This window comes from Lytechinus variegatus, chromosome 2 (genome assembly GCF_018143015.1).
Source record: "Lytechinus variegatus isolate NC3 chromosome 2, Lvar_3.0, whole genome shotgun sequence".
Lineage (NCBI taxonomy): Eukaryota > Metazoa > Echinodermata > Echinoidea > Temnopleuroida > Toxopneustidae > Lytechinus > Lytechinus variegatus.
Window position 1 is genome coordinate 41,508,226 of NC_054741.1, and position 22,580 is coordinate 41,530,805.

At 38.3% G+C, this 22,580-nt stretch overlaps 1 protein-coding gene across 1 annotated transcript in view; it reads left to right on the forward strand.

The window, feature by feature from the left end:
• Positions 1–22,580, forward strand: part of LOC121408106 (phospholipid-transporting ATPase ABCA3-like) — a 292,368-nt gene that overhangs the window by 93,615 nt on the left and 176,173 nt on the right. The window contains exons 11-12 of the mRNA XM_041599444.1: positions 15,767–15,951; positions 18,090–18,347. Of these exons, the coding sequence (XP_041455378.1) occupies positions 15,767–15,951; positions 18,090–18,347 (443 nt within the window). The remainder of the gene's footprint in view (positions 1–15,766; positions 15,952–18,089; positions 18,348–22,580) is intronic.

Sequence of the window (22,580 nt, forward strand, 5' to 3'; positions counted from 1 at the left end):
AACTTTCTTTAGGAATTGGTTAATGATAATAATGCAGTTCTTGTTTAGCACATATCACATTGTGTCCAAAGACCTGGATATTATTACCCTGGGTTTTCGAGGAATAAAGTCCTGCCAGGTACCCATTCATCTCTCTTGGATTGAGTGCTGCGCAATGTGGATAAAAAAAAAAAAAAATATATATTTTTTTTTTTGCTGAAGGAAATTATGCCATGACTGGGATACGAGCCCACGGCCCTCTGTTACAAAGTTGGAAGACTAATCCACAGGGCCACAACGCTCCACATCATCTGTACGATATTCATTACTCTGCAAATGTCATTGGTTTGATCATGAAGCCCTCGATGTTTGGATCTAGAAGTCCTTTGTATGATATCAAAAAGTCGCTATGGACCTTGCAGCAATCCAACAACTATCAAAAGGGTTGAGCAAGTGCTGTGTAAAGAGGTTTCCATCCAAAATAACTATTTGAAAAGGATAAAAAAGACAATTCTAGATTTGTTGGGGATTCCACCAGAAAGGTTATATCTTATGATATGACAGGTTTGTTCTCAAACCAGATCCCTGTCTTACAAAGAGTTATGATTGATCGAATCAATCATCCAATTAATCGTAACTATATTGAAATCCATCAGTTTCATAAATTTTTTCTACAGGAAATTTGCATAATGTCATTTGTAAACAAGAGAAGCTCACTGAAATTTTAAGAAAACAATGAATGCATGAATATACATCATAATTAGAACACTCATGATTCTAGACTCCAGAGATACTTCGGTGCCCTAGCCAATCCCCCTTTAAACCCATATATAATTGCTCCCTTCTTGATCTTTCCATGAAGACAGCCTTCTTGTTGACTATAGCTTCAGGTCAAAGACGTAGTTTGCTTCATGCACTCACGGTGAGACCGGGTCATATTCGTTGGGAGATGGACAGAGTCCGCTTGATCCCTAGACCTGATTTCCTAGCTAAGAAAAAGAAACACCTAAATCCTGTGATGTTGTTCTTCCAGCCATTAGGGGGATATCGTGGCTGAATGGATAACGCACTTGAATAGCGTCCTTGGAGTCCCAGGTTCAAGTCCTGGGGTGAACAATGTGATTTTACAATCTCTCGTCAGTATCCGAAGATAGGTTATGTTGTCCCGTACGTGCCTTAAAGTGGTACATTGATTAAAGTGCATTCGCACTTCCCACCAACTGTTCATTAGCGCAATAGAACCTCACAGCCCTGTTAATCCATTTACAATTTCTCTATGGTTAGTGCAGGGGTTCAGGTCAGATGGAGAAAATGCCATTTTATCAGGATCCTTTAGAGCCCACGATTCACGGGGCATAGCAGCATCTTGGGCGCTTTTTCAGGGTACCTCTTTGGAGGAGGTCCTCCAGGCATCCTATTGGACCTATTCATTACCTTTGTATCTTATTACTTATTTGATGTAATAGCCAAGACACAGGTTTTGCCTTGGCGGTTCATGTCTTGTCCTAATATTTCCTAGGCTATTTCCAGTTGATATATTTCATTAACGTGGTTGATGATTCTTATCCCTTTTTTCCAAGAGTAGCTTCTCCAGTTGGGAGACTACTCCATTTTATAGTAAATCAGCTTCTTTATCATTGTTTTGCTAACTTATCTGGAAAGGGTCTCGTTTCTGCCCCTCCTCCAGTTTTTCCGTGCTATTCTAGCAATTTGATGAGATGGTATAGGTAAGTATAGCGTAGTGTAGTAAATCAGAATGCTCAGTAGTGAGCATATTATTTACTAACAAGCTATACTTACCTATAGCTCCCCACCCGTCCTCCCCAGCAGACCTCGCCCCTCTTTGGCAACGAAAGAGGAGGCATATATGTGGCGAGGGGGTTTTATGGGTCTCGTCCCGTGACGGGTTTCCCAGGCTACCTGATTGCAGTTAGCCTCTTTCGGGGAGTTTTTTACCGGTGGCTATTCGAGTCAGGGTAACGAAAAGCAATTTGATGAGATGGTATAGGTAAGTATAGCTTGTTAGTAAATAATATGCTCACTACTGAGCATTCTGATCAAACCAGAAAATGGCCGGAAATTGAGGCGATCAACGTAAAATAAATCTTGCTTCATGAACAATATTCATATCATGACCACAGAACATTATTTAATCGTGATATTTAACAATAATTTGCATATGATAATCATTAATATGAATTTAGAGCTTGATGTGAAACGTTTGTATTTCGTTTCAATGGCGTACATCTCATGACGATCGACTTAAGTGCACTTGTCTAAAAAAATAATTATCACGTCAGGATTGATTCTCGAACATTGTCTACATGCAAAAACTCTTTTCAAGATCATAATATCACCATATAATAACATTTTACATGACATTGCGTTTGATATTTTTTTCCCCATCAATTTGAAGCTAGTTTGTGCACAACTTTTGGCTCTGATTTCATGGATGGAAAATATGTCATACGTCATCGAATACGCATGCACATTGTGTGCTTCCTTTCTTGGAGCTCGGAGGAGACGTCCATAGTTGGAATAACAATAGAAATAATTCTAGTATTAATTCTTTCATATGAACTTAACATACTTTGCTGACATCGTCAATATTCTTAGTATGACCATAAAATCTTGTTAAATCATAATAATTTATATGAATTTAGGGCTCGATTCGAAACATTCGTTTTTTTTTCGATCGCATGCTCTTGTGTCTCAAAAAAATGGATTGTCATTATCAGGATTAATTCTCGACATCATCATAACTCATATTCCACAATCTTTCCTCACAATCGTTATATCAGCAATGAATAACAATTCAAATGACCATCCAGGGAAAATTACGTATTTGTTCCCATAAATTTATTTGGAGCTCATTTTGGTTCCAACTACACAATCTCAGGCAAGTTACAGCGCTCTCCATTGGTTGCACTTGTTTGCTGGCGCTGACAAGCACGCCTGTCGTTTCGGGAGAGTGAGTGTGCGGGGCTGCGGACGGGGCTGGTGAATGCGAGTCTGGACTGCGAATGCTAGTTGACCGAAAATCATTCGGATCGACTCTGCGTGATTCATGTCTTTATTATTGTTTCATTTTAAACTTATATGTTGTCATCTGCAAATATCATTGTTGAAGATATTTTGGGAAGAATTCTGCATTGGTCCCCAGCCTTTTTTTGTGTTTTGTGATCATGGAAAATACAAACGAACTTTGCTCTGTCATCTGCTAGTGCAACGCTCACCTGGCCAACGCCAGCGCACACACCGTCATCAGTGCATGCATAGCGCATCGACGCGACGCGGCCGGAGCAAAAAAAAGACTAACTTTTCCCCGCCTTCAATATTTGATGCATCGATGTTCGATCGAATTAAAGCTGTCGAACACCGGTTTTCAAAATAATCGATATGACTCAGGCTTAATAGTTATATAATATTGTATTGTGTTTAACTACCTTTTGTTTAAAATTAATTTATTTTAATTACTTAATTAAGCTGTATGATTGATTATTGTTTTCCCGTCTTAGAATTTTTTTTCTTCAGACGGACTCCTACCCTGAATGAATCCTGGTTCTTCACTTGGCTTCTTGGTTTGTCCTCGAAATTTGGTTCCTCAAAGCAGTCTATTGTTTAATTAATTAGCGATAATTATCTCATCTTAATTAATAAAAACAAAATATTTTTCTTCTGAAAGGGACCTTGGTTTGTTTAACTTTCTTGTCCACCCCCTCCCCGTCCTTCCTCTGTTTTTGCCCCTCTCTTTGTTCTTTCAAGTTAAGAACTTACCAGGTAAATGAGTTCCTTCGACTCATCTCTTGATGACCCCACGTCTGCCGCTAGGGAAAAAACAGACATGGTATTTTTGTTCATGCGATCAGCGGTGGTGAGTATGAGGGCAACAGCGTGAGACCCTTTGCGTAGGGCTCAATAAAGGGGGGGACCATGGAATTGCGTCCACCTGCCCTGGAAAAGAATTGTGGAACCGTGGAGTCATGTCCACATGCCCAAGAGGGTGGAACTGTGGAACCGCATCCACATGCTCAAGTGTAGAGGGTGAAACCGAAAGGTGATCCCCTCGTCGGGACCTGAACCTATTTAGGGGAGTGTTGTACTAGTAGAAAAAACCTCAACTCCTCCAGTGCTGTCTGACCCACCGGCTATCGGGTCCAACAAGTCCGGGTTAAGAGCATGGGACTCTTCTGGCAAAGACTAGGCTCGATGCTTTGTCAATCTCCATCAGGGAGCATCAGCAAAGGGCTACCAGCCCCTAGTCGGTAGAGACACGAGAGCTCGACCCTGTCGAACTCAGGACAATCCAATCAGGGTGGAACCGTGGAGCTGCGTGCCTTTTCCCAAGAGGGTGGAACCGCTTCATGTGCCTGAACGGCTTGATCAGATTCGAGTGACGTTTCTCATGCGAGATATCACGTCCTCCCCAGTCTCTTGTGCCCTCTTCTGCTCCCCCGGCATAGCCCGCAAAGAAGAGGAAGAAGAAGAAGAAAACCTAGGACATCGCCTTGTTACTCAAGCAGACCTTTCTTTCTGATTCTTGGCCAGGTGTCGTAACTCTATACGTTGCTCCAGAACGCTTCCGAGCATCATGGATTTCTATCCCCACGCTCCCTGTCAGCTCTAACCCCCGTGTCAAGTGCTGTGCGGATCAAGCAGACACTCACCATTTCGCCCCTCAAGGTTCCTGGCGTTTTTTAATGGACGGCCCGCTCACCTGCAAGGAAAACCCTGCTAATATGCAGATGCTACCGACATACGGGCATTGCCCCCATTATATCGCCAGACTCCCGATAAGTGATGGCTAGTCATCGCAACTATAATGTTGCTTCACACTCCCACGAGCAGTGCGGGTCAGTTCCCCCTCGATCTCTGTCAGCTTCAGCCGCTGTGTAAAGCACCGGGCTGTTCAAGCAGACACCCACCATCTCTCCCCTCGAGAGTCGTCAGCCTTTCATTAAATCGCCGGCCTGCTCACCTCTACAGGTGACCCCCATTAGTACGCAGGTGCTTCTGACATACGGCTCTCAGCCCCAACATGTCGGCAAGCTCTCGATAACCTTTTGACGTTTTGACTTTGTCAACTCCACGCCTTCTGATTGGTCAGCGAACTAGTTGTTTAATGCATATTCATGTATTCATTAGATGTCGTTGCTTAATCACAAGTCCTCGGCTCGCCCTCTCTGAGTGGTATGATATAGATAGACCACCCTGCATGCGCCATTTGAAAACATACTCTAGTAATTACATGGTACGCTAGTGTTCAATCTGTTTTCCCGAACTAGAAACGCATTTCTATCAAAGAAGTTTAGTGAAACATCTCGGTCTCACAGTCTTTGGCCTTCATTTTTTTAATAGTTTTCTTTTATCTCTTGCAATATCTCTAGAGAAGGGAAATATTATTGAAGAAGCTTTTTGGAAACAGAACAATACCCTGGGAATAATATACCATCAGAGCTAGATGCTGGATGTTCAACTTGTAATACTCGGGGCCACCGCAGCTTGCTGTTTGAAACTCTACCCTGAATAATTGGCCTAGTGCCATCAATGTGCAGACTTTCATCCTGTCATATTTTGGTTCTGTGAATGCTCGTATAGACAACTGGGTTCATCATGTACTAGGTAAATCTTCAATGAAAGAGAACTTGACTTCTGCATGTACACCACCAAAAGCACATTGGAAAACATGTTCAATGGGTATGCAAAGATGTGGGACTTTGAAAATAAGTCAAGACAGTTTGTGGGTGAAATCCTGAAATGAAATGTCCAGAAGAACAAGCATCCAGGAAGAATCACACTCTCCCCCCTTGAATTTCAAAATTTGTAGGCCCTATTTTGATCAGCCTATCTGAGAAACTGTCCCCAACCTCCTTGTACCAGAATTTCATGAAATTTCATTGCATGTCTAAAAATATTTTAACGCAGATGACCATGAATTATCCGAACATAAACTTAAACAATTTCATAAGTTCATATTTATTGCAGTCCAAGTTCATGGAAATTTGCTTTCCACCAGCATTACAAGCATACATGTACATGAAACACATGTGATAACATAAAAAAATGGTAAACAATACATGTAAATAAACAAAATTACGATTCTTCACCAGAAGTCATGGCTTTCATGTTGAAAAGTGATTCTAACAATAATTTAACTTGCATGTGATTATTTTTCGTGTTTATATAACAAGATATATGTATTTCATGATCCTTACAATATTCATTACCATTGTTATATTGTTTTGATATTATTGTTAATTGAAGTAGTAGTACCATAATTGTTATTTGTATTGTTATCCACTGGATGCTATGTTGTTGAGTAGTTGGGACTATTATGAGAAATTATCTCCTAACAAGTTGATTATACAGGCGAATAGAGTTTGGGACAAAAGATTGGCGGAAGCGTGACCTATTAGTTCATGGGACATTTTAACGGATTCCGGATCGATTGAACTTCAATGGCTTTCATCTTTCAGGATTTTTTTTTTTTACAACACCCTCTGTTCAAAGAGACAGTCTAAATCAGACAAATCATGCCCAATCACTCTCTGTGCCACTTGTCTCACCCGATCTAATCAAGACCTATCTTTCTTTATACTGTTTCCGAAGTGAAAGGGAGGTTGTAAGTCAATATGCTCTGTGTGAGAGCCTGATAAAACAAGACAAGAATAGTTTTGTCAATATGGATATTTTTCATTATTGTCAGAAAATAGATTTGTTGGTTTCCTTTTTTGCATTAGGCTTGGGTGTTCTTTGTCCAATCTAGGGTCACTATACTTCCCAAGTATTTATACTCTTTCACCTGTTCAACCTCCTTGTTATGGAGAACTAACGCATCTTGATTTTGAGCATTCTTCCTGAGATCAAACACGATTTCCTTGATTTTAGATACATTCAATTGAAGGTGGTTGGAATCCTACCACTATGAAATAGTTCGCAGTTGTTTCGTAGTCATTTGCATTTCCATCTGTGAGATATCCTGAAATAACCATATCATCTGCATATTTTATTATGGTACAGTTTTGATTATAACTGACACATTCACTATTAAATAGGGAAAAAGAGATAGAACACATCCCTATGGCACACCTGTACTGATCCCCCTGGTACCAGATTCAATTTGCCCTATTTTAGCTACCTGAGGTTTATCTATCAAGAAAGTTTGCATCCATCTAGCAATTTGAGGATTAGCATTCATTTCAATGAGCTTGGTAGCAGGTAGGTGTGGCATCAGTGTATTAAAAAATGGGAGAAGCAGATGGGATCCTCCATTCTCACCAATTAAAAAAGGGACGGCCAGACAATTGTTATGTTTTCTGGGCATTTTGGCAAGCCTCATAGATATCATACCAGATTGCAGATGGAAAATGAGGACTATCCAGTTAGGATTCCTACATCAATATCGCCCTCAAAGGGAACCACTATCACAAGACCAATGGCGGAAGTGGTACACATGTGAATCACCCTCGAACCTTTCCAGAGGGAAAACCATTTGTGAATCCAACACCAACCCTTACAATGTTCACAGATTCATCAAATCAGGGTTTGGGTGCAATTTTAGGTACAAAGGAAGCCCAAGTGAGGTGGAAAGAAAAAGAAATAAATCAACATATCAATGTTTTAGAAATGCTAGCAGTTCAATATGCCCTCAAGTTCAAGCACACGGTTCAGGGACAGGCATCTGAGACCTTTCGTTTTCTGAGACGAGCCATGTGGACGTACGAGATTAAGGGATTTTGGGAGCACTGGGCATGCGCGAAGTATTCTGTGACAAGCCTTCTCGTTCACTGCCCAAATCTGTGACTGGTATTTGAAGGTTTTGACGTTCGCTGTCATAGTGCTCGAACGAGCGCTTGTTCGTGCATGATGACGTCATCCAAGCTTAGCAAAAATGAATGAAGCCGCATCAACACTGGACTTTCGTTGATTCAGCAGGGCTGGTAAACTGCAAATTACTGCTTGTTACCAGCTTTTCCATTACATTCAGTGTGTCTTGTTTTCAGACACTACATATCCGATAGGTAATTGATGTTCTATTTCCAAACAACTGTGTTTTTGCGGCTTTTTGCGCAAGAGTGCAAGTGTTGCACCCTCAGTCGCCCCACTGGTTCGTAGGGTGATGCTGCGCCTGACTCTCCGGCCGAGCACTGGCCCACGGCCCGCTCGCTATCACGCTGGTATATGCTGTGGTCTGGTACTGGCCCAGTACGGGTACATCGATTAAGTCGAAACTGTTTTCATCAGTGTACGAACATTTTTTACTGAACGAGTGGTGTCACCACTTCCGGTGAACTAGGAATACGTTGCAGTCGCAGACAATCAAAAGCTCTCTATTGATAAAATCAGACAACCTGACAGTAGTCTCTTACTTAAACAAGGAAGGAGACACAAGGTCAAGAGACTTGTGCAAGCTGACACTAGAAATACTAAAATGGTGCGATTCTGTCAAGACCAGAGTTACTGCCTCACACATCCCAGGGAAGGACAACTACATTGCAGATTTCCTTTCCAAAGGAAGTTATCTCCCATCAGAATGGCAAATAAACTCAACAATTGTCAAACTAATATTGAACAGGTACGGTTACCCACACATTGACCATTTGCATCAGCCTTGAACAAGCAACTTCCAGTTTACTGCACTAAACACAAAGACCCAGCAGTAGTAGCAATGGATTCTCTCCCATTATTGTGGACTGGCCCAGATGCCCTTGGTTTTCAACACTGGTGGGTCTGCTCATACAGCCTTCAGTGATACACTTGAACGAGGTGGATCTCCTACGTCAACCAGGGAGGAGGATCTACCATCCAAAATTGTCCAACCTCAGATTGACCATATGGATCATTTCAGGTCAATCGCATCGCAGGCAGGCCTTTCTAGCAGGGCTGCTGAACTCTGCCAATTTCCTCAGACCATCAACAAGGAATACTTACGACTCTAGATTGCAGCTCTTCATCAAGTGGTGCGGGGACCACCAAGTGGATCCTACCGCAGCTCCTATAGGAAAGTTTGCAGATTTTCTAATCCACTTGTTTGACAAAGGGCTTGCTGTATCAACCATTCGAGGTTACAGGTGCGCAATCTTGGCCATCCACAAAGGGAATCTCCCAGACGGAGAAACAGTAAGTTCCTCCAAACATCTCACCAGACTTATGAAATTGTTTTTTCTGTTTAGAGCCCCCCCCCCCAAAGAAAAAAGTAGGTCCTTCCTTGAGCTTAGTGCGGGTCTTGCATGCGTTGACAAAGGCTCCTTTTGAACCAATGCATAGTAGTTCTCTTATGAATGTAATAGTATAGATATATGGACTGCTTTGAGAGGCATGGTTGTTTCTAGAGGCTCAAGGGGGCTGCAACGCGACTATGCCCGAGGGCATGGTCTGGCCGATGCAGTACCCGGGAGCCGAAAACAACAACCGTGTCTCGAATATAAAAGCAGTCCATATATATTTTATGAACCAAATTAAACGTTAGATCTAGGGCCTAGTCTAGATCTAGATCTTCTTAAAAGCCCTAAGCCCCAGGCTAACATTAGGTCCTAACTGTTCTAGTTAATCTTAGCCCTGCCCCTGGCATTAGGTCTCAAAGTCAAATATCAAAGCATTCCATATTAGATCTACTGAGTACTGCCACTAAGGCACTAGGTCTAGGCCTATTTAGGAACCAAATAGGTCAACTAGGCTACCCCAAGCCCAAGTTACGTTAACAACAGTTAAATCTCCATTAGAGTCTACATCTAACATTAGATGTCAAATCTAAGATTAAAGGGAACATTGTCATTAGGCCTAACTTAGTTAGATCTAACTTCGATCTTGAGTCTACTCAAGATCTCACGACAACATTACCTAACGTTGTCGTTTGTCATACTCAACGAGTAGTCTCGACTCTAACATTACTTATAAATCTAACGTTGACGTTAACTTTGTGCAGTGACCGTCTTATCTTTTCACCCGACTCACCTTTTGCAAGCATGCATTTTAACGAACAACTTGATGATTGATGCATCCGTTATGTCCTTAATAAGTTAGTCTTCTTTTCAATAATGCCATGTATGTTAACAGGAATTAACAAGCAAATATCAAAGATCGGCATCGTTCCATCGTTATGACATATCCGTTGCGCGCACTTTGCGCAATAAGCGCGTAAATGGCAATGCGTGAATTGTCTAAAACTTTCGATCAAATCGCGCGGATATTTATGGTATCTGCAATCACCGCAGTAAGCAATATTTTGCATGCAATCAAATGGGAATCTCAGCCAAATTTTGCCATGCCCATCGTTAAGGGGCGGGTCAGGGGGCAACGGGCAGCAATCTTGTTAACTATGCCCTGGTTACCACCTTAGTTTGTTGTTTTGAAGGCATGGTCGTTTACATGACCTCAGTTTTGACCAATCAGAGGAACTGATTATTCGACATTCTTAAAGAGAGGTTTATAATTAAGACTATTTTCTTATTAGCAGTAGTGTTTGGAAGAAGACACAGCTTTATACATGCCTTGACAGTAAGCCCTGGTCATATCCGCTGGGAAACTAACGGAGTTTGACTTATACCCCATGCAAGGTTTGTAGCAAAGAACCAAACCATGGGCTCAGTTTAGATGAATTTTGAGAAGTAAAGAACTTACCACAGCCCTGCCATCCATTATTATCTGTTGGAATATGGCATCTTTTAATATTTCTTAGGTAGGTAAAGCGATATGAAATAGATATGTATGTTTGATATCGAATATTTTATCTATGAATGAGCTTTACCTCCTATCGGACCCTCCCTCTGTCCCCGCTCTGCAAAGTTCTCTTGAACACCGATTTTGAAAGAGGACGTGTTCTGGCGCACAGGCCTTGATATACAGGGCGGGAGTAGAGTCCACGCTAGTGGTTGCTGGCAACCAGGGGCCAAAAAATCTGTCTGCCAGGAGCAAATTGGCAACTGTTAAAATTAAGGTAAAGGTCATTCATAGATAAAATGTTTGATACCACACATACATTTTTGCAGTCTTTTGCTTCTGTGTATCTCTGATGGGCACTACGCATATCATTACAAAGAGTTCTGTCAACTGGTTTGTCCGAAGGTGGTGAGAGAAATCCTGCAAAGCAGTCTTCTTTTTCTGATTTTAGTTCAAACTTCACTGCTTGTATGGCTGAAAATCTGTCTGTGAATAGATGGTCTGTTTGTTTTTACAGTTTCTTGCATTATGCTGAAAGCTGACCTTGCAGCTGGGTTGTGGAAGCAGCTCAAGTTGGCAAAGATCATCTTTCTAAGGCAAGGGAACATCTCGGACTGCCTTGTTCAGTACTGTACAATGTCATCAGACTCCCCATTTCTGGATGCATTTTGCTGATACCTGCAGGCTTCAACATCATATTGATACTAATCCTTTTCAGTGTGGAGAACATTTGTTACTTGGTCAGGTAGCTTCAACAGACACTTTAGTGCTGCTGTATGACCCCTGTCCGAAGGATCAATTTCAGAGACAGTTTTCAGAAGATCATTGTTCAAGGGCATCTTCTTCCGGAGATGGGTCCCACACTTCATGCATGCTTCAAACCACATTGGGCTCAATTACTTTCAATTACAATTACCCAATTTTGTCAATTACAATTACAATCAAGTTGTATTCTGTATGTCTGTATGTATTAGCTCCAACTATTTCAACATAATTGTAAGTTACAGAGAAACTGACAAGATGAAGGTTAATGTTTGATAAACTAAATAAAGAGCACAGATTCTGCCTATTGCAGAACTAATGTCCTGGATTTTCTCTAGTTTAATTGAATTGAATTGAATTTATTTTCATACTTCACAAGATAACAAAATAATAACATAATACAAGAAATACATTTGGTTACATAGAAAAATACAAAGATAATGGCAGTAAATAAAGTGAAATATGAAGGAACCTGCATGAAAAGCAGAGCTTGTAGTGTCTGCAGGTTCCTTAAAGTAATTATGAAGTTCGTAAGGAGATCGGACACTAAAGAATAATTATACTACAAAGGAAAAGCCAAACATTAGCACAAAATCAAGGGGTAAAGAATAAGAGGAAAAGTGAACAATGTGAAATATAGGAGGGGATGAGCGAAGAATGAAAAAAATATATACCACATTATACCTTTAAAAAGGTACAAATCAAATATATTACATATATTCAGCAAGTGCGTCTTAACGGTGTCCATAACTGGACAAAAGAAATGATTTCAGTTTACATTTAAACATACTTAAAGATAAACAGCTAGTTATTTCGATTGGAAGATTATTCCAAAGCCTTGGTCCTTCGAATACAATTGTTCTTTGAGCAAATAACGTACGAGTACGTGGAAGGTGAAATGAGTCCCTTTGGCGGGTAGGGTAAGAATGGATAAGGTTGTTTCTTTGAAACAAGGAAGAAAAAATTTCCGGTAAATCATCTTTTGAGAGTTGAAACAGGAAAGTACCCAAATGAAATTCGTAAAGATCATGAATTTTCAGGATTTTGTTTTTTATAAATAATGGATTTGTGTGTGCATAAAAGTCAGATTGGTTAATTACCCTAATTGCCCGCTTTTGTAGTTTGAATAACATTTCTAATACAGTATTGTTTGTATTACCCCAAGCCAATATACCATAATTTAATCGTGATGAAATGAGAGTCATATATAAGTTTAATAGTATATAATCAGGGAAAAAGAATTTTAGCTTGCTTAAAATACCAATACTCCTAGAAGTCAATTTACTCAAGTAATTAATGTGACACTTCCAAGACAAATCATGATCAATATAGAGCCCAAGAAATTTGGTGGAATCAACCTGTAATAAATTTACATTATCCATGACTACTTGACCAGGTAAACTTTTGAGAGAATTACTAAAAATCATAAAATTAGTTTTCTTAACATTAAGTGACAACTTGTTAGCTCTAATCCATGACTGAACTGATAGAAGTTCTGTATTCAAAGTATTAAGTAGCGTATGTGGGTCACGATGAGACAGAAAAAGATTAGAATCATCAGCAAACAAAATAAATGACAAAATATTGGAAGAATTCTTAAAATCATTAATGTAAAGAATAAAAAGTAAGGGACCAAGGAGTGATCCTTGTGGTACTCCGCAAGATATTGATTTCAAACTAGAATTTATACCTGTATAAGAAACAAATTGTTTACGAGAACTGAGGTAGCTCCTGAACCAGTCCAAGGCCTTCCCACGAATACCATAATGTGATAATTTATATAACAATATATCATGATTGATCGTGTCGAAGGCCTTGGAAAGGTCCAGGAATATACCAACAGTATGTAATGACTTATCGACAGCACATGCCACCTTGTCAATAAAAGAAAGTAAGGCATGAACGGTTGAATGTTTTTTCCTGAAACCAAACTGAGAGTCACTTAATATTTGACAGTCGGTTAAAAATTTGATTAAGCGTGAGTATACTATCTTTTCTAATAACTTTGAAAGGGAAGTGAGAAGTGAAATTGGACGATAGTTGCAAACTTCTCGTTTATCATCTTTTTTAAAAACAGGTATAACTTTTGCTACTTTCATATTGCAAGGAACAACTCCATTTACTAATGATAGATTAAAAATATATGTCAAAGGTGAGAGTATTTCATTAATTACCCTTTTCAAAAGAAAATTTGTTATTCCATCACCACCAGGACTCTTATTGCATTTTAAATTATTTACAATATCTTTAACTTCGTATTCGACTATAGGGGTAAGGAAAATAGATTGCGGATTAGGATTCTTTAAAAACGATGTAAATTCTCTATCAGATTCAGGGATATTCCCTGAGAGATTAGTACCAATGTGAACAAAGTAATCGTTGTACAACTCGGCTATTTCAGTAGGATCTTGAATAATTCTCCCGTTGTGTGAAATTTCTTTTGTTGGTTCGGACTTTTTGTTTGATCGTAGGACCTTGTTTATCACCCTCCACGTACTCAAAATATCGTTCTTGTACTTGTTGAATTGATCAGAAAAATACATTTTTTTGGCGAGACGTAGGGAAGTTGTCAGTACATTACGATATCGAATATATTTCCTTTTAAGTTTATCATTACCAGGCAGTTTCTTGTATTTGCAAAATAAATTGTTTTTACGGTTGATAGACTTAAGGAGAGATTGAGAGATCCAGGGGAGTCTAGGTGTCTTTTTATATGTGGAGCGGGAAAACTTCTTAAGGGGGATTGTAGCATTATAAGTAGACATAAAAAGATCCAAGAATTTGTCAAAACAAATATCCGGGTCTTGAATGTTATAGATTACATTCCAGTCGATCTCATTTAATCTCTCCCTAAATCTATTTAAATTTTCTTCTGATATGTCTCGAACACTAATTGATGCAGATTTATTTTTATCTCTGCCGAAAAACACCTCAACAAAAATTGGGAAATGGTCTGACAAATCAGACACCAAAATGCCAGATGACGTACTAGATAAACTATTTACAAAAATATTGTCTATCAAAGTTGACGACGAGTCTGTAATTCTAGTTGGTTTGGTAATTGAGGGTATAAAAGAGCTAGATAACACGACATTAAGAAACTCCTGGCAAGAAGAAACAGTGTTACAATGCAATAAGTCTAGATTGAAGTCGCCCATAAGAAAGACATTCTTGTTGTAAAGAACAGGAGATGACAGTAAGTTTTGAAGACAATCCAAAAAATCTTGAGTGTTACCTTTTGGAGGCCTGTATATTTCGCCAACAACCATTTGCTTCTTGTCAGGCATTTCAATTTGAATAAAAATACATTCAATAAAATCAGACATTTCATTTAGCTCTTTTAGTTCTCTGACATTTAAATTATTAGACACGTAAAACCCGACCCCTCCCCCTCTTTTATGTTCTCTGTTATTAGAATAAAAGGTAAACCCATCAACAGAAACAAGAGAGTATTGAAAATCATTCAACCAGGTCTCAGATAAACCAACAACACAGTAACCATAATGGAGTTGGTGAATAAGAGAATGAAAGTGATCCACATTCTTAATGAAAGAGGACAGGAATTGTTGCAGCAAGTCTCTCTGCTTGTCATTCGAAAGATGAACCATAATTGAATCATGTTGAAAAAGCATCTCCATCGATGTCTAAGAGATGAGGAGCTTTGTATTTTCGTATACGTGTTTCCAATCCAGTCTTAGAATCGCGCATTACGTTTGCAGCTGTCCATGAGTATAGACACTAAGCTCTCCCAAGGAAGCTTTATTTGATCAAACACTTTTACAAGTTCATCATAAAAAGTTTGGCTGTTCACTTCAATAACTTCAAATGAGGTCAAATGCTTAACTACCACTACCTGCAGGGATTTACTGTAGAAAAATACCAAAAACTGACAAAACATGTTTTTTAGGGCTGGTACATTCATCTATGTTCAGTGAGAAGGACGACACTTGCAGCTCCGTGATACATGCATCTGTGAAATATTCCCCAAGACCATGGGTCATTTTGTATCATGCGCTTGTTCCGTCCATGGAGTGCCTATCCAAAGCTGGTCTTTTGCTAGTAATTTGCCGAGGTAATTCAAATCAGGTACAGTTGAATATGGCAAGAACTTCTCTGCAGCAAAAGTTAGGAGGGTTGCCTCAGCTGTTGACACACAGTCTGCCAGTGACACTGTAGGTTCTGGAATAGTCGGAGTGGGATTCACAGCACTCTTCCTGAAGGCGTGATTGGAGACCATATTGTGCCTCAAATGTGTATTTAGTTTTAATTATATATGCAGTTTAAACAGAAAATCTACAGATTTGATAATGGTTTAAATCATTACACTGCTGTGATTACATCATCTTGGTTTATATCTTGACTGTAGATTTGGCATTGGGTATCATCTGACCTTAGTTCAGAATGAGAAGGTTGATATGAATGGCATCCAGCATTTGATCAAGAGCAAGATCCCAAATGCTTCATTAGAAAGCAGGGTCGGTTCAGAGATTGATTATATTCTACCAAGAGAGAGTTCTTCAACCTTTAAAGATCTGTTTACTCAGCTAGAAGGTGGGTTTCCTTACATCAATCTTCATTCATGTACATGTATAATGTCAATCTTATAATTTGTAAATCACCAGGTACATGTATGTGTGCTTTGATTTGTGGACCATACATGATCTTTATACTTGGTCCATATTATGAATAACTTCATTTAACACAGTCTTTTCCAACTTTCAATTTCACATAAGAAAAAAAAATATGAAAAAATTCTTTATTGCTGTTTATTGATAATTTTATCAGAGGTTTTAAAGGTTAATCATCTGTCAGTTTAGTATTGTCCTTAACTGCCTTATCATTTAAAGCTTGGACATCAACTAGAAATTGCCCGGCAAAATGCCCCTTTTCTAATGTTGTATGTAAAAAAGTAGTACCCAATAAATAAAAAAAAAATGTCTAAATAACTCTTATTTGCTGTGTATATGAAGAATGACCAATGCTTTGATTTTATTTTATTGTATCCCCGAACAAAGTTCGGAGAATACTATGGATTTGGCCTCACCGCGTCCGCCGCAGAGATTTCCTTGTGAGCGCTCTATCAGCTGCATTTCTTCTTCGATTGTCTTCAAATTTGGCATGAAGGTTGAGTATGGTAAAGCGAAGAAGCCTATTGATTTTGGTGTAGGCAGTGGTCACATGGTAAGGTCAAAGGTCATTTTCAGGTCAACATTAAAGTTTACATGCAAGACTCTCTTTATGACACCTAACTCCGCAACCGTAAGTCACTTTTCAACCAAACTTTGGTGATAGATGGACTTGGGGAACGTGCATGTTATGCTGCAGTCAGAGGTCACATGGTATAAAGGTCAAAGGTCATTTTCAGGTCAACGTTAAAGTTTACATGCAAGACTCTCTTATGACACCTTACTCTACAACCGTAAGTCACTTTTCAACCAAATTTGGTTGATAGATGGACTTGGGGAACCAGCATGTTATGCTGCAGTCAGAGGTCACGTGGTAAAGGTCAAAGGTCATTTTCAGGTAAATGTTAACATTTACATGCAAGACTCTTTTATGACACCTAACTCTGCAACCACATGTCACTTTTCAACCAAACCTGGATGGTAGATGAACTTGGGGGACCTGCATGTTATGCTGCAGTCAGAGGTCACATGGTAAGGTCAAAGGTCATTTTCATGACAACGTTGAAGTTAACATACAAGACTCTCTTTCTCCGCAACCATAAGTCACTTTTCAACCACACTTGGATGGTAGATGGACTTGGGGGACCTGCATGCTAGGGTCATTGTCGCCATGATAATTGTATTTTTTTGTCAAATTTCTGTGTGAGCTCTATATATCGCAATGACGGATGATGCGGTGGGTTCGGGGGATACATGTGCTTGGCTGCACGACCCGCCGAGCATCTCTAGTTTATTTCTGCCCTCACATCAGTATCACAATTACAAAATACATATATACAATATATACAAAGGTAATACATAATTATAACAAAATAATAATAGTTGCGTAGTATAGATATTGTAAATGAATATCAACAAGATGTGTGATATATTTTTTCAAAACAATATCATAAATGAATGAAGGAGACCGCCATAGTGAGCGATTAGGCTTGATGATGATGGAGGCCTCATAAAAGTTGAATGCTGATGCATGCATTTGTCACAGTGCGATAAATTGACACCTGTTGTCATGGTTGAATATGCTATTTCATTCACGAGTACACTCTTCATGAGTCCACAGTTAAAAACAGGGACTCATGACTTGAATAGCATACTCAACCATCATATCAACATTGCACATTTTTAATATATACTGTAAAGCATAATATATACAGAAAATTTGCGCAAAAAGTGTGGGTTCAACTATTGGTTTTCAAAACCACCTTTGTGAATACAGGCCATAATGTTTGAATATCTAGCATATGACCCACAACATCATATAGCATAATGTCTTTGTGCCTTTTGTATTCAATAGGTTGCTCAAGAGCGGACATGTATAAAATGTATAAAAATTTATAAATAAGGAAAATTTGCATTGTTTTTGTGCATACAATCGAACATAGAAGAAACTCAGAGGTGATCGAAGCAATAGTTTGTGCTGCCAAGATAAGTCGCATTTCATGTCCCATTTGCTCAATAGCTTCCTTAAATACATTCATCTTCATGTTTCTTGCTCTCCTTGAGATGAGAGAGGTCCTCTAGGTATCGACAGTTTTGGAGTCTCAGTCACCACGATGGAAGAAGTCTTCATGAAGGTTGGTGAGATGGTAGATGAAGAAGAAGAAAATGGAGGAGGGATGATGAGACGTCGATCAAGCATTATACCACCACCGAGACCTACCAATGGAAATGAAGACCCAGTCATTTATACCAGTGGTGAACCAGGAGTGAATGATCCTCATGTTAAGATCAGTGTATTTGGTATCAACACTGGACAAAGCAGTGAGTAATCACCAAGTTCTTGATTCTGTGTCATCAGTCGTGTTTGTGAATTTTGAAATTTATTTTGGTTGACGATTTACACCTCATCGATTATGTAAAAATAATCATTGTTTTGGGCCACTCTGGTTAAGACTTGGACAAAGGAGTTGAAAAATAAAACTGGTCGCTAGGACTGATTTTTCATGTGTTTTAGATGGGCAAACATATCGTATAACTGGTTCAGATAAGCTGGTTGAGACGTGACAGTGCTAATGAAGGAAATGATGTTCTATAATTTTTAGCTCATCCGTCCCGAAGGGCAAGATGAGCTTATGCCGTGGTGTGGTGTCCGTCGTCTGTCGTCGGTCCACAATTTCAAAATGCTACTACTTCACCATTTCAAGTCGGATTTCAATTCTGTTTGCTTTATATGATAGCACTAGGTGGGGCATTCAAAACTTCTACACAGAATTTTGAAATTCATTAGATATGCTAATTTATGTGCATTTTTCAAAATTCACAAAAAATGCTACTTGATTTTTTTGCTTCCATCCGGTAGAGCTTCATGACGTTCACCAAACTTCTACACAGAATTTTGAAATTTTGACTAGAACAAGTTTTATGCTAATTTATGCGAAATTAATTTATGCATATATTTAAAACTTAACATAAAATGCTTCTTCTAATTTATGCGAAATTAATTTATGCATATATTTAAAAATTAACATAAAATGCTTCTTCTTCTTTATTTGTTGACCAATTTTGATTTTTTTTCTTCCATCTGGTAGAGCTTCATGAGATTCACCAATCTTCTACACAGAATTTTGAAATTTGACTAGAACAATTTTTATGCTAATTAATGCGAAATTAATTTATTCATATTTTTAAAAATTCACATAAAATGCTTTTTCTTCTTTAATTGTTGACCAATATTTACTTTTTTTCTTCTTCCATCTTGTAGAACTTTATGAGGTTCACCAAACTTCTACACATATTTTTTGAAATTTTCAGTAGAAAAGTACTTATGCTAATTTATGCGAAATTTATTCAGAAATCATCGAAAATGCCTCGTCTCTATTTGTTGACAGATTTTGATATTTTTTCTTCCATCTGGTAGAACTTCATAAGGCCCACCAAACTTCTACACAGAATTTTGAAAATATTCAGTAGAAAATTATGCTAATTTATGCGAAATGTATTCATAAATCACAGAAAATTCCTCTTCTTTATTTGTTGACAGATTTTGATTTTTTGTTTTCTTCCATCTGGTAGAGCTGCATGAGGTTCACCAAACTTGTACACAAAATTTTGAAATTTTGTCTGGAAAATTATTTATTCTGATTTATGCAAAATTTATTCATAAATCACACACAAAAAAATCTTATTCATTTGTTGATCAATTTCAATTTTGTTTGCTTTATATGATAGCTCGAGGTGGTGATACAAAATTTTAACATAGAATTCTGAAACTCATTGAATCTGCTATTTATTCATATACTTTCAAAACTCACAAAAATTACTTACTTATTTGTTGATTGATTTTGGTTATTTTTGTTCCATCTGAGAGCTACATTAGGTTCACCAAGGTTTTACACAGAGTTAAGAAACCTTGACTAGATAATAATTAATACTTAATTCATTTGAAATTTTTTCATAGATTACAAAAACTGCTTATATGTCATTTCTTCATCAATTTCAATTCTATTTCTTTAATTTATGTCGCTAATATAATTCACTACAGTGTCAACTGGGCTGAAATTAAAATTGCGTTAAATTATGTTGCAAGATGCCGGATGAGCTCCACATCATTGATGTGCTAGTTTTTCTTCCATCTGGTAGAGCTGCATGAGGTTCACCAAACTTGTACACAAAACTTTGAAATTTTGTCTGGAAAATTACTTATTCTAATTTATGCAAAATTTATTCATAAATCACAAAAAATGTTTTTTCTTCTTCATTTGTTGATCAATTTCAATTTTGTTTGCTTTATATGATAGCTCGAGGTGGTGATACAAAAATTAAACAGAATTTTGAAACTCATGGAATCTGCTATTCATATATTTTCAAAACTCACAAAAATTACTTACTTATTTGTTGATTGATTTTGGTCATTTTTGTTCCATCTGAGAGCTACATTAGGTTCACCAAGGTTCTACACAGAGTTAAGAAACTTTGACTACCGGGTAGATAATAATTAATACTTAATTCATATGAAATTTATTCATAGATCACAAAAAATGCTTCTATGTCATTTCTTCATCAATTTCAATTCTATATCCTCAATTTATGTCACCAATATAATTCACTACAGTGTCAACTGGGCTGAAATTAAAATTGCGTTAAATTGTGTTGCAAGATGCCGGATGAGCTCCACATCATTGATGTGCTAGTTTTTTATTTTACTGATGTAGTAACTTTTGAATAAGTGCTTTTTAAGAAGAAACTACCGTATTTGCCGGTGTATAGGCCGCACTATTTTTTTATGAGAAAATGAAGCAAAGTCGGGGTGTGGCCTATACGTGACGATAGTCAAAAGCCATGTCCCGCAGACGCTGAATACGTGGTCAAAACAGCACGTATGCGTACTCATGGGACTACAGTGACGCTTCCATTGTAATGGTAGTTAAAACAGCGCATTTATAGGATGAAATAGTAATTCTTATCTTCAACATTTTCAGTACCAGTACATGACAACTTACTTTTCAAATTGAATTTTTTTTTAGGTCTAAATTTGTTTCCATAAATGCAGCAGAGCTCAGAGACCGCGCCAGCGATCTGACTCTGGGGGCCGGGGTAGGCACTTAAGAACCAAGTTTGAAAGGACACTCGTAAAATTACATCATGAATATTCATCGGCGAGAGCGACGTAATTTTACGAGTGTCCTTTCAAACTTGGGTCTTAAGTACCTACCACTCCGGGCCCGGCAATGGCATGTAATACATTTGCAATGGCTACCGCTCGCGCACCGTAGTACCGCAACGGGGTAATTGCCAATGGCAGGAAGCTTGTTCGCGGCAATTATTTCACGCGCGCTAACAAGACATGCACTGGTACGCAAAAAGCTATGTAATTGTAATGAATTATGTGGAACATTGATTTAACATGTTTTCATTTCTATCTTCCTTGCAGGAGCCAGGAAGATTAGCAGCACCTCGCTCTACATTTTTTATATTTATTTTTACATCGTCATCGATCGTAATGGAAAATAAAATGAAAATATTTACCTTTTGATCTTTTTTGTTTTGCATCTCCAAGTCTCATCGGCCAATAAATAATAATAAAAACCTACCTTGCGATGTGTGCTGTGGGAAATGGCGGTAGTGGTGATTTATTAAATACATATAGGCTGGTTGGTTGTGAATACAAATATTTTGGATAAATTATGTGATGATAATGGTAACAATAATGATATAAGTACGATCGTGTCAATGCATAGGCGGCGGAAGCTGGGTGGGGGGGATGGGGGACAGATCCCCCTAAAATGTTAGCTGATAACCTTTTTTTTTTTTGCTTGTCAATTTTTTTCCTGCGTCCCCCCCCAAAATTCATGTGGATCCCCCTAAAATGTGTTTGGTCCCCCCCAAAAAAAATTAGGTTGATGATTTTTTTTTTTTTCCTTGTCCAAATTTTTACCTGTGTCCATCACAAAATTTCATGTGAACGCCTCCTAATTTTGTTGGCTGCCGCCGCCAATGTGTCAATGAATTGCTATTTGAAAATGATAATTAAAGTTACAACATTGAGATGAGTGATTTAGATTTTAACTTGTTAGGCACTGTGGATTATGATGACGACGAGGATTATGATGGTAGAGCATGTTGACAATAGTAAATTATGATGCACGATTTGCGTGCGATAATAATGATGACACGGTGATACACGATGTTTGCATGCAATTTACTATTCTATTGCAGGTGGAAAAATAGCGTAAGTATTAAAAAAAAATCATGCCGCCTTCAATATTTTCCCGCTCATAAGATAAGGAAGAGATCGAGGGAACATGACAAGGTATGTCATTTGAAATTGCTTTGTGCGTGAATTAATAACGGTCTTTTTCAAGACCACAAATCTCCAAGAAAGAATCAGTGTTAATTTTTCTTTCACTTGGTCTTTACCTCTCTCTCAGTCTTTACTTCTCTCATTTTACATCGCCGACTTCATTAATAAAACATTGAAACACCGCCCGTGCTTGTGTTTTTTTTTCAACTTTATTAAAAAAGAATACGTTAATTGAAAGAAATCAAATATATTCG